This window comes from Lactuca saligna, chromosome 7 (assembly GCF_052625555.1).
Source record: "Lactuca saligna cultivar CGN05327 chromosome 7, ASM5262555v1, whole genome shotgun sequence".
Classification (NCBI taxonomy): Eukaryota; Viridiplantae; Streptophyta; class Magnoliopsida; order Asterales; family Asteraceae; genus Lactuca; species Lactuca saligna.
The window spans coordinates 7,013,649-7,027,014 of NC_136423.1; the positions used below are offsets into that span (position 1 = coordinate 7,013,649).

Genomic DNA, 13,366 nt, shown 5'->3' on the forward strand with positions numbered 1-13,366 from the left:
GAATGCTCCCAATGATTGAGTCACATTTCACAATCTCCACATTGACTTGAGCATCCTCTAAACTGTTGGATTTGGTGTTTAAGCCCATAACTATAACTGGGATGCACTTGACCCAATTGTAGCACGGTCCTTTTGGGTTGCCTTCACCAGTGCAATTTGATGGGATGGACTTTTGAGAATAATGTTATTTATGATTTATTAATATATTACAAGTATAATATATTAATATGAAATCATATTATTTAATTAGTATTGATCAAGAATTTATTTGGAATTAATTTTGTGATCAAAAGAGACTAATTAAATATATGGGGATTGATTGTGTAAATCAATGATTCTTATAGTGTGGGCTAATGATCAATGGTTATTTAGGATGGGCTAAACCAATGAGACGGTCCATGGAGGTTTAACTCATGGAGCCTAAGTAATATGAAAGGCCATTAGGGTTTACAAGGTGTAACCCTAGCTTTTTCTACACTATAAAAGCACACCCCTAGAACCAAAATCGGTTACACCATCATTCTAAGAAGTTTGATATTGATTTTGTGCTAAGTAACTTATTCTCTTAAGCCTCCTTTTGCATTTGGTGTTTGTGACGCATTAGAGGCATCACACTTGAGGTGCTCAAGCTTTCAAAGGTTACGAACCACAAGTCCCACTAAGAGGTAAGTTATCTAACTAGTTGTATTGTTCAGTTATCAATTTGTATGCTAGTTAGGATGTATGCTTTGTAAAACTGAAAATATGGATGTATAATTAGAGAAAACATAGATCCAAAGCATTTAGGGTTACATGTGCACCATAGGAGTGTTATAGTGCTCAAAACCCAACAGTGGTATCATAGCCTATAATTGTTTATTGTTATACTTGATGCTTGTTAGTTTTCCAAGTTGAAAAAATCGGTTTTCTGGCCACTGTCTGATGAACTCGTCAAGTCCACTGGCTGATTCGACGAGTCCACTCAGTAAATGACCAACTCGATGAGTCATGTTCATGCACTCGCTGAGTTGATGGCTCTGGGTGCAGAATTTCAAGTTTTTGGCCATAATTAGATTAGGATCATTACCACAAACTGTTTTTTGAAACATATAATCTGTTTTCTTGATATGGTAGTGATCATACTCATCCAATTAAAAGATGATTGTCAAAATTTCAAGATTTGTATTAGTTTATATGGTTAGGCTAATTTCTTGCAATTGTTGATATGAATTATCTTGACTTATGTGTTTACTAGATCAAAGATAAATTACTTGATATGTTTTGTTATTTGAAATGTTGAGCTTAATGCTTTTAATGACCTCCATAACTTGTCCTCAAGTTATGGAAAATAAAAGGTCTCATCCATTAAAATGCAAATTAAACTCATAAGTTATAGAAATGAAGAGTTTTTGACAAGTTTCAAAACTTGCCCTCAAGTTTTGGAATTTGTAAGGTCTCACTAATGAAACTTTAATTCCAAACCCTAACGTTTTAAAAGTTCAAATTCAACCCTTATACTTTATAATATTATAAGTTTAATTATATATATATATATATATATATATATATATATATATATATATATACATATGTATAAGAAAAGTCAGTCTTACCGTTAGTAAATCTCATTCACGAAGCCGGTCTATAAGAGGGTATAAGGTTACTGCCTATAAAATGGTGGTTTAATGAGTGTCCACTCTCAACCACCGCTTCCTTGACTGGTGGAGGGTCGTTAGCCGAACAGGTAGGATAGGACATTAATTCTCATTAAAAGTATAATGATAAATATAAAATAACTAAACTTTCGTTAATTCGAATAAGAGATCCTACCTTACAACGCTTGGACTCAAACAAGAGTTGATCAATAGAGCTAGACCTAACCTTCTGAAATTATTTAGTCCTTGCAATATGTAACTTAACATATTCTTTTATTAGTTAGTAAATGATATCTAAAACTCCTAAAAGCACAAAGCAAGCAACATTCGATCATTGGGTACACATAATCAAACATATACTACTTTGGCTATCATACCGACTGATCTGTACTAGCATTTATTTCTCATAAAGCTGATATACATATAACAGACACATAAGGCATCCTCCTTAGATCCTTAGTCCTAATCTAGCATGTTGTTCTCATAAAGCTGATAAATATATCATAACATAAACTTGTATAGGTAACTTAGGAGTACTTACTTGAGCTCAGCTGATTGCATGCACCACACCCTTTTTCTCTTTCAAATTCTTTCTAAAATTCTTTTCTTTTTCTCTAAGTTCTTTTTATAAAAATGATTTTCTTTTGAAAATTTTCATACCAATTCCTTAGTTTGAGTTCAAACACACTCAAGAGTGTGCCCAAATCCCTCAAATCAAGGCTCTGATACCAACTTGAAACATCCCTAAAAACACGGTCCAAAATTTTCATTTTGAAAATTATTATAAAACCATAAATCATCCATAATCATAAAGAAAACCATACATCATGTATCTCAAAATGTCGTATCAAATACCGTGATAAAACATATGATAAAATATCATAGTCTCAAAACAATCCCAGGCTGAATGTTGGGGTGTGTGCCATACGATCACCCTGAGCCCTTCCCCTTGCTACCGGAAGTACCTGAAACCAAAACTGAAACTGTAAGCACGAAGCTTAGTGAGTCTCCCCAAACTACCACATACCATGCAAATATCATACAACTAGAAGATACGGGCCCCACCCACTCTCATGGAGATTCGGGCCCCGCCCACACTTCGTTGTTTAGGAGATTCAAGCCCCACCCACACTCCCCTGTCTATGAGACTCGAGCCCCGCCCACACTCCGTTGTATAGGAGATTCGGACCCAACCCACACTCCGCTATTAACATACATACAAGTATCACACAAACAACAAGAATATCTACCAAGTAATCACATATTTATGCTCAATTAATACAAAAAGAATCGGGCCCCGCCCACACTAGACTGCTACGAGATTCTGGCCCTGCCCACACTCAACTATTAACATATCATATAGACGGGCCGACCTTGGTGCCTTCGATCGGTCCCTACTGAAAGGAAACCCACCTCGTATAACTGACTGCTGAAAATCTGAGTGGGGAACCCATGTCTGCTGCTCCGACGACTCTTCAGCTATAAATTCCATAATGATACTTAGTTAGAAACTAATAACTCTTCTTAGGGTAAAATGACCATTTTACCCTCGGTCAAAGTCAACATCCTGGTCAAGGTCAACTTTCCAAGTTGACTAAAGTCGACGACTCAGCCTTGTGACTCGTCGAGTTCTAGAGCTCAGAACCCAAGAATCGCGACTCGACTCGCCGAGTCAACCTATGACTCTTCGAGTTCCCAAGTTACTTATCATCATGATTGGTCGAACTGACTCGTCGAGTCGTCCTCAGACTCACCGAGTCCTGGCATAATCAGAAAAGGGACAAGATCATCCAACTCGTCGAGTTCCTTAATCAACTCGCCGAGTTCTATGAACATCATCGAGGTTCCTTCATTGGACTCGCCGAGTTCCCATATGAACTCGTTGAGTTCCTTGCATATTTAATCTATAAAACCAATTTCACCCTTCTACAACTCCAAGATATAGATCCAAGTCATTTCCATGGTCCATTTCTATAAAGTTGAAGACTTGATGGCTTTGCACACCTTAAATGGACCCAAACTCATGTTATAGCAACCTACTTCTATGAACATGACCATAGCTAGGACAAAAACGGATTGAAGACCCCTTTTATGGTTCTAGAGGCTAAATATCATAGGAAAGAGGGATTGCTTAGCATACAACCCATGAAAAGCAACTTATCCTACTCAAAAAGGTCAAAAAGACCCATAATTCAATAAGGAGATCTAAGCTATGGGTTGACAAGCTGATAATTTTTTACCTCAGAAGGCTGCCAAAGATGGATGGAATCCTAGATCTTGATCTTCTTCCACACTCTTGATAGCTCCAAGCTCTTTCAAGTCTCTTCTATATCACAAAAACACACTCAAAATCTCAATAATCTTTCAACAATGGAACTCACAGCGAATTAGGGTTTTTGGGGAATAGGGAGGTTGGTAAGGGAGGTCCAAAGGGGATTAAGTGGCTTAAATAGGGTGCAAAACCCTGAAAATAGGGTTTCCTCTGGGCAGACCTACTCGTCGAGTCCATGCTTGAACTCGCCGAGTAGACCCTTTAAACCCCGCGTCCTTTTGGCATCTACTCGACGAGTTAGGGCTACCAACTTATCAAGTAGCTCAAAAATAAATATTTTAATAAATTAATTGCGTACCAGGAATGGGGCATTACACTATGCCACCAACCTGGTCATAATCGAAGAAATTGTTCAAATTCTAAACCAAGATACAATGTCATGTGAAGTATGTATTTTTATTAATTTATGTTTAAATGTGTGCTTAATTTGTATTGTTGTTTAATGCTTATTTAGTAATGTAATGTCATATTTAAATGTTTTTGTAATTTCGTAACAATATAATATATTCAATATTTGTGTTTTATTTGAAGGTGTTGATTAGATTTATTTAAAAATGTAATTTCCTAAAAATAATACACTAACATATTTTTAAATAAAATAATCAATGTATAATATATAATAACAATAATATGCATATATTTATTAATTATAATACAAATCGATCAAATAAATGCAATATATTAAATATTGAAATTTATTCATAGCTATTTATGAGTTTTATATTAATGTGTATAAGTTATTCAAAATATTAATTAGAATTTAATTATATATTTTTAATAATAGGAGTAAAATCTAAAGTTTTTGTTAATAAAAGCTAACAAGAAATTAGTTACGTAAGTTTCAATATTTGTTGAATTCTAATCGGTGGGTTCCCAAGAAAAAAGACCTATTTCTACAAAGAAATAAAATGCTATCCTATTTCTACAAACCATTCTCAAAACTTTTTATCATGGTTTTTGCCAACGAATCATATAGTAAAAAGTAAAAAATATAAAAAATCAAAAGATATGCTCCAACCAAGTCGAATGCTAGAAGAATATCACGACCACAACTTCACCGCATGGCACAAAAGGAGTGGTCCTTCATATTGTTATTCTATGTTTCTATTATTAATTTTAATAAATTTTGGATTAAATATAAAATAATTTCTATTAAACTTATTTACATTGCAACAAAAAAGAGAATTACCGATGGCCAAAACCATCGGTCGGTAATCAGTCGCTAATAGACTTTTACCGACGGAATTGCAATAGACCAATATGTGCCGGTAATTGTATGCAACGGATTTCCGATGGCTACGACAAATTTTAACGAAGAATATTTTTGTCGGTAATTAGTAACCAATCACCGATAAAAATATATTTTTTTTTGTAAAGGATTACTATCGGAATAATTTTCAACAAATTACCAACGGAATCTAGGAATAACTCACTAACGAAATCCCGAAATACCGACAAATTTTCTGTGACAGATTTTGGCATTATAATTTCATGAAAAAGTTATAAATAATTACTTACTCAACAAAGAAAAATCTTAAAACATACATCAAATATTTATTTTAAAAGAAACAAAAAAAAAATATAAAAGTAAAAAACTAGAAGACCATTTTTGATCGAAAGCAAATCAATCATGATATTTACTGAGATGTTCTTCATAAAAGTTAACTATACTAAATACAATTTGAATCCAACTATTTGTAATGAATGTGAACAACAAATTACACCTCATATATCTTTATATTCTAGATTTCTTGAACAAAAATCAAGATTTTTTCACACATCATCACCTCATATTTGATGGAGCACCTGAAATAGTTGCATCCACAACCCATCTTTCTTCTTTCATTGATATTCAATCTTGGTGACCTTGGTTTTCTCACTCATTTTGATGACCAATCCACAATATACACAAAACAAAAAGTTCAATATTAAAAAAAAAAAAAAAAAAAAAAAAAAAAAAAGAAAAGGAAAAAAAGGCTAGAGTTAGACATTTTAGATCTAGTAAAAATATATTGTAAAATAGTCTATAATGCTATAACTATTTTTTAACAATATTATCTTCGGGGAAAGAAAGGTTTGTTGAAATTAGGCACTGGTCTCGGTCTTGCATGAGGTACAAAAGCCCTTCTTAGTTGTTTTAAAGCCTTTCCTTCCTCCATCTGCACTTTAGACACAAATTATATAAATATTGCTTGATAATTATAAATAATAATGCAACTTTTATGTATAGATCAAGTTTTTTATTACTATATACAATCTTTGCATATTCTACCTCATCTATTTATCTCTTGTACATCAAGTCTTCTATTATTCTATATGGATTTTCTTAGGAACTAGAATTGGATCCACACAAGTAAAAAAAAATCAACATTTTTTGAAGCAAAGTTAATTGTATTGGAAGTTGATTATATGTATTGTAGTCTTGTCTAGTTATAAACTAAGGCTTGTGAAAGATACTTAGTATAAAGTAAGTTGATTAACTCAATAGTTTAATTTTGGGTAATGTGTGAGATTGAGCGGAGTGTAGTAGTCCTCCTATTTCTAGACAACCATAAATTGTGTGTCTGTATCTGTATCGGATAACCAGTAGGTATGTTTGAGTCATCTACTAGAGTAAGATGGCAACAGTTGATTATTCTAGACGATCTTGTGAATTACGTTTCGAGTGTGGACTTACAACCCCCATACGTAGATGAAATGGGATACTATAGTCATCAAATACTCTAACATTTTGGATGCCTTCAAAATAACTTACACCAGCCAAGAAATCCCCTAGTTGTGTAGTCAAACCATTGTTCAAACAATTCATTGGGTAAGATGATTCTTACAAACAGTGACGGAGTTAGTACCGGGGCTGCCGGATGCCCAGCCACCCCCAACATTTTTTAGTTTCAGTATACTAAGCCATCAAAACATTAAATAATTGATATTTAAGTCCAGGTCATGTAGTTGTAGCCCACAACCCTCATTTGACTTAATTAACTTATTTATTACTTAAATTGCTCACACTCTAATTACCAAACTGAAAAAGACGGCAACATTATTTTCTGCTACTTACCTATTGTGCTACAGTATCTTCTCCATTGAAGAACAAGGTATGTTTTTAATTATTCTTGTATATTCAGTAACTTTTTACTTTGCCATTAATTATATTATTATACATGGTATTTTGTTTTTTATATTTAGTAATGATAGATTATATCATTGAGTATAATTCAATTAATGAAAGATATGGATCTATAATTAATATAGTTTTTTAATATTAGCATGTTAATGAATGACTATAAATCAACGTTTATTGTTGGTTGAAAACTTTTGGAAATTCATTCTTGAAACGATTGATATAACTTCTCTTTAAACAATTTTTTTATCGTTGAATTCTCTTTCAAAATTGTAGAAGCTATTATGTTATTTTGATATAACATATATTTAAATATATTTTTGCGACGTCGGCCCCCCTTATTCTTAAATCCTGGTTTCGCCCCTGCTTACAAATGATCTTTGAATTAGGATTTGTGAAAATCGATTGGGTTGGGTATGTATAGCCAGATTGTCTTATATATATCTACATTCGATTATTTATCTATATTATCTGGTAACGTTTGTTTTACAGGATTAATATATATATATATATATATATATATATATATATATATATATATATATATATATATATATATATATATATATATATATATATATATTATTTATCATTATAAATATTATAGGTTTGAAAACTCAATGTGTTTCACCCAGTTTCCAAACATGACCCACTCAGATTTATATGCGTCACAAGTAGTGGCACTATGCTTGTTGGAAATTGAATATGATGTCAAGTGACTAAAGACACAACCCTGTAATAGTATTGAGGACATTTATGTATTTTCCTCAAAAAAGACAACATGGTATTTTAAAGCATAAAGAAAAAGTTGTATTTGGTTCTGAAAAATATGGGATGTCATAGATATAAAAGTCACTACAATCAAGTAATTAATTTTGAATAAGAACTACTTTGTCAACTGTATAGATTAAGTTACCTACTTGTTAGGGAAAACTGACTGTAACGCCCGGTTCCGAGGGAGATTCCTTAAGTTTTTAAATATTTGATTGCCGCATGGAAGGCCATTACGTTGGGCGTAATTGATAGTTACCATCGATCATAAGTCGTTAAACCTAGTCGTGAGTTCCTCTTGAGTATGTTGGGCATACCTAGAGTACATTGTACGTACTTGTGGTAGAGGCAAACCCTAATTTATGGGTCTTGAACCCTATTTAAATACTTTAACCCCTTGGAAACCTTCTTATCTTCAGCCTCCATCCTCTAAAGCAGTCCCCTCGAAACCTTATCCCCATTTGTGAGAATCTTGAGCCCTTTGAGAAATTTGGTGTGTTTTTGGTGCATATTAAAGAAGAAGGAGCTCATTGGAGAAGTGTTGGTTAGCTTGGAGCTTGTAGATATGGATTCTACTCTTCTTCATCATCTTCTAGAAGGTATAAACTCTCAAGCTTTATGATTCATTGCTTAGATATAGTTTAGCTTAGGGTTTTGGCATGTTTTGGTCCCATGGGTTGATTCTTGTGAGTAAAAGCTACTCCAAAATCTTAGGTTAGCATTTCTTTATATTTTTCAGGTCCCTGGTGTATAAAAATCGTATCTTAAATGCATTGGTCCCACCATACATGAGTTGTTGTTCATAATATGACATTATGAATATGAAGTTAGAGTTTGGTTTTGGGCTTCTTTGAGCCATGCAACTGTCCCTTATTCATCCCTACCCTTTTATCATCACAACTAGCATTAAAACTTTTAAAAACACTTCAAATAGATATCATCAAACTTATATATTTATCAATATCATAAAAAAAACATTAGTAATATTGATTTAATTTGTATGATTCTCATATCATTTTCAACCTTCAAACTGACCATGCAGACCCGTTCTAGACTTTCAGAAACATTATACGAGACACAATAATAACAACATTAGATAACCTTATCTTATCTTCTATGGTTTGTATTCATCCATCATCCAATCCATTCAAATTCATCAACAAAACATCCTAAAAAATTAAATGGAACCAAACTTATGCCCACATAAATTACAAAAACCGAATGTTTCAAAAGTCCTATAAAAACTACATTAATAAGAAGATAATGACTTGTATCTTAGCCAACAGAAAACACAAAATGTTCCAAAAAGCGTAACAATACTTGTATGATAACTTATATTTTATGCAGTGAGTCCCTCCACGGACATCCGATAAAATTGGAATGATATTTTATGTAGTAAGAAATAAAGATTTTGTTTTTATACGAACTTATAGCTATTCGGTTTAAAAATTGTACATTACTCGAAAGAACACCACATCGATAATCAAACATATAAATTCACAAAACTTGTAGAAATACGTTTCAATTTTGGTACACAAATTCATTCAACTTCTACTCTTCTCTTCTCATCTTTGTTCAGTTCGCACATTAGGTGTTCGATGAAATGCATCAAAGACTAAAAAAAGCAGTTCAACCCTTTATTATTTATCCGACCAGACCATTATGAATCAAAGACATCAAAACCTAACAAACTTCTTTAGCAGCTGCAATGACAGCTTCAGCAGTAATCCCATACTCCTTATAGATCTTTGGAGCCGGTGCACTTGCCCCAAATTTATCAATCCCAATCGCCTTCCCTTTGCTTCCAACAATCTTGGCCCACCCAAAAGTCGATGCAGCCTCAATGCTAACACGAGCCGTTACACCAGAAGGAAGAACACTCTCCTTGTACTCCTCACTCTGTTCCTCAAAAAGCTCCCATGAAACAAACGAAACAACCCGAACCGCTTTCCCTTCCTTTCTAAGTTCATCCGCCGCTTTCGCTGCAATCTCCAGCTCCGACCCGGTCCCAATCAAGATCACATCGGGCTTGTTGCCCGTGGAATTATCGGTAATCGTGTACCCACCTTTGGCGACGCCTTCAATCGAAGTTCCGGTCAGGTTGGGCAGCTTTTGGCGGGAAAGCGCGAGGATAGACGGTCTTTTCCGGCTCTCCACCGCCACCTTGTAGGCTCCGGCGGTCTCGTTTCCGTCGGCCGGGCGGAACATCAAGATGTTGGGCATGGCACGGAAACTTGCCAAGTGTTCGATGGGTTGATGGGTGGGCCCGTCTTCTCCTAGCCCGATGGAATCGTGAGTCATGACATAGATGACTCCGGCTTCTGAGAGGGCGGAGATTCTCATTGCACCTCTCATGTAATCGGTGAAGACAAAGAAGGTGGCACAGTAGGGGACGAATCCCGGGCTGTGGAGGGCGATTCCGTTACAAATGGCTCCCATTCCGTGTTCACGGACTCCGAATCGGACGTTGCGTTCTTCGGGGGTGCTTTTTTGGAAATCACCAAACATTTTCATTAGAGTCATGTTTGATGATGCGAGATCGGCACTTCCACCGATGAGACCCGGGAGGACGGGTGCTAACGCGTTTAGCATTGTTTGTGAGAGGTTTCTTGTCGCGTCGCCGGGTGTCTCCGGGGTGTATATCTACATAAACACAAAAGTTTTTTAATAAGTTAATATACTGTCTTAGAGGTTGCAATGTGGGAGTTTCAATTCCAAAGCGGATTGTGTTGTTATGTCATTGTTAGCTACCTAGTGGGCCACTGTATATAGTGTGGGCCAGCTAAGGGGTCGCAGGAAGAATAACTTTTTTTTTTGTAGAAAGATAAAGTTGATATGTTTTTTGCTATAAAAGGAAACCAACCGGAAGAGCCTTTTCCCATCCAGCAGGGAATACGCCTTCAGCAATAGACTTTAATTCTGCTGCATCTTCGGCATATTTCTTTTCATATTCTGCAAATTTAGTGTTCCATTCAGCTTCAAGGGCGGCACCTTCAGGGGTGTGGCGGCTCCAGTGCCTATCAAGAAATCAAGAAACCTTACTTAGAATCTTGGATTTGGTCCAATAAAAAAGTTAGGATCTTTATAATGTTTTGCATGATATCAAAAAAAATCCTCATTTGGAATTCTGAATTTGATCCAAGAAAACAATTTAAAATCTTTAAGATGTTTTGCATAAAATCAAGAAAGACCCTACTTTGATCCAGTAAAAAAAAGTTAAGAGTCTTTAAGATCTTTTGCATAACATCAATAAGAAGAAACCCAATTTTGAATTTGGTCCAAAAGACAAAAAGTTAGAATCTTTAAGATCTTTGCATAAAATCTAGAAACTTTAGTTTAGAATCTTGGATTTGACCCGAGAAAAAAAGTCAAAATATTTAAGAACTTTTGCATACTTTTTCACTTCTTCTGGTACATGGAATGGCTCATAAGGCCATCCGAGGTTTTGTCTGGTTGCATCAACTTCTTTTGCACCCAAAGCAGCTCCATGGACACTGTATGAATTCGCCTTGTTTGGTGATCCAAAACCAATTGTTGTTGTCACCTGAAAGAGATATCACTTAATCTGGTAAGCTATATATGCTCGTTTCTTTCAGACATAACACAAAAAGAACATCCTACAAGAGAAAATCAAGAAAACACAACTTTTTCTCTTATGTCCTAACTTTTTTTTTACATGATCATATAATTAAGTACCTTGATCAAAGTGGGTTTATCTGTGACAGCTTTAGCTTCTTTAATGGCAGCACGAATCTCATCATAACCAGTGTTACCATTCTTGACCCAGATAATATGCCACCCAAGAGCCTCAAAACGTGTATCCACACTCTCAGTGAAGGCAATCTCTGTGTCACCATCAATGGAGATGTGGTTGTCATCATAGAAAGCAATCAGCTTTCCAAGACCCCAATGGCCAGCAAGTGAACATGCTTCATTTGCAATCCCTTCCATTTGACACCCATCTCCAAGAATACAGTATCTAAATCATAAAAGAAACATTTTTTTTAATAAAGATTAGATTTTTAGAATACCCGAATAGAGATTTGAAATCTTACGTGTAGTGGTCAACGATCTCAGCATCGGGTTTGTTGTATCGGGCAGCTAAATGCTTCTCAGCAAGAGCAAGACCAACAGCATTGGCAATACCTTGACCAAGAGGACCTGATAATAAACAAAGATTTTTTTTTAGAAAGATATGATTTTTTACAAGATTTTAGTATGTAGATGTGTATGAGTTGAGTACTAACCAGTGGTGACTTCAATACCAGGGGTTTCAAAGTTTTCAGGGTGACCTGGAGTTCTGCTTCCCCATTGACGGAATTGCTTCAAGTCCTCTTCCTGATAGAGGATATTCCAGGTTATTATCAAACAATCAATTCAAAGATCAATCAATCATCAAGTGGTGAAGATATAGCAAAATCAAAAACGTATCATCAAGCACAAATGAAACTAAGAGTGAGCCAAGGAAGTACAATCTTGTTCCACGATTTGGGTTGGAGACTTAAAGTTATACTCTTTTGTGATCGAGATGAAAGAGCCAAAACGCTATGTTTATTCAAGTTAATTAGCTTGTGTAAGTACAAAAATGAATCTTTATCCCATTTAAACCGATTCCTAGATCCCAACAAGTTATATGTGTCCGAACACATAAACGCTCTACTGAAAATTTGAAGAGATAGAATAGCTAATGAACTTTTTTGTACCATGATAATGTAATTTTTTGAAAAAACCCAGATCCCAAAACAGATTCAATCCACTTGACCATTTCGTCGAACAGATGGAGGATGTGGAAGATAGAAATCACGAGGTAGATCAACTATGAATAGCCTCAGTTTGCCATTGAAAAACAAATTTGTTTTACTTAATCAGACTGATAAATTCAAGAAAAATTAGATGCAAATTAGTACTGAAACGCATAGAGATAATCGTCAAGGGCTTACTAGGACGCTGTCGTAGCCAGCAAGGTGCAACAGAGCATACTGGAGCATACATCCATGTCCGGCGGAGAGAACAAAGCGATCCCTGTTGAACCAATACGGGTTCTTGGGGTTATACCTCATGACCTCATCGTACAATATATGACCCATCGGAGCACAACCCATGGGAAGACCAGGGTGACCCGAATTCGCCTTCTCCACAGCATCAATCGCCAAGAATCTGATGGTGTTGACGGACTTATCCACCAGCGCGGTATCCGTCTTCTCAAGGGTCTCTACGGCTGCGTTGGCAATCACACGGCGGCGCGTGGAGGATACCTGACGGCGAGTGGGGGCGCGTGAGGATGAAGTGGAGGTGGATTTGAGTCCAGAGAAAGTGGGTATTGAGAGGGTGGCCAAGGAAGTGGATTGTTGGGTGGCAGTTGTGGAAGAGCCATGGCGGGGGACGGCGGAGCGGGAGAGAGCGGCTTGGGAGAGAGTAAGTGAGGTAGAGGCTGCCATGGCTCTTTGTAGAGAGAGAGTAGAGAGAACGAGGAGGAGTGATTGTTGTTATTATACAGTTGATAGGGGG

The 13,366-nt window shown here is 35.7% G+C and overlaps 1 protein-coding gene across 1 annotated transcript; it reads right to left on the minus strand.

Annotated features, from left to right (window-relative positions):
* Positions 1-9,338: 9,338 nt before the first annotated feature.
* Positions 9,339-13,366, minus strand: LOC145004570 (transketolase, chloroplastic). The gene is made up of 7 exons (XM_078963508.1): positions 12,799-13,366; positions 12,106-12,196; positions 11,914-12,019; positions 11,555-11,837; positions 11,254-11,402; positions 10,722-10,875; positions 9,339-10,501 (listed from the first exon to the last, which is right to left on the minus strand). Exons 1-7 carry the CDS (start codon positions 13,294-13,296, stop codon positions 9,542-9,544), a joined length of 2,241 nt encoding a protein of 746 aa, XP_078819634.1. The 5' UTR covers positions 13,297-13,366; the 3' UTR covers positions 9,339-9,541.

Coding starts and splice junctions, on each gene's coding strand:
- LOC145004570 (XM_078963508.1), bottom strand. CDS start 13,296: ATGGCAGCCTCTACCTCACTTACTCTCTCCCAAGCCGCTCTCTCCCGC. Junction 12,197..12,798: donor CTGGCTACGACAGCGTCCTA/GTAAGCCCTTGA, acceptor ATCCTCTATCAG/GAAGAGGACTTGAAGCAATT. Junction 10,876..11,253: donor GTACCAGAAGAAGTGAAAAA/GTATGCAAAAGT, acceptor ATTTCTTGATAG/GCACTGGAGCCGCCACACCC.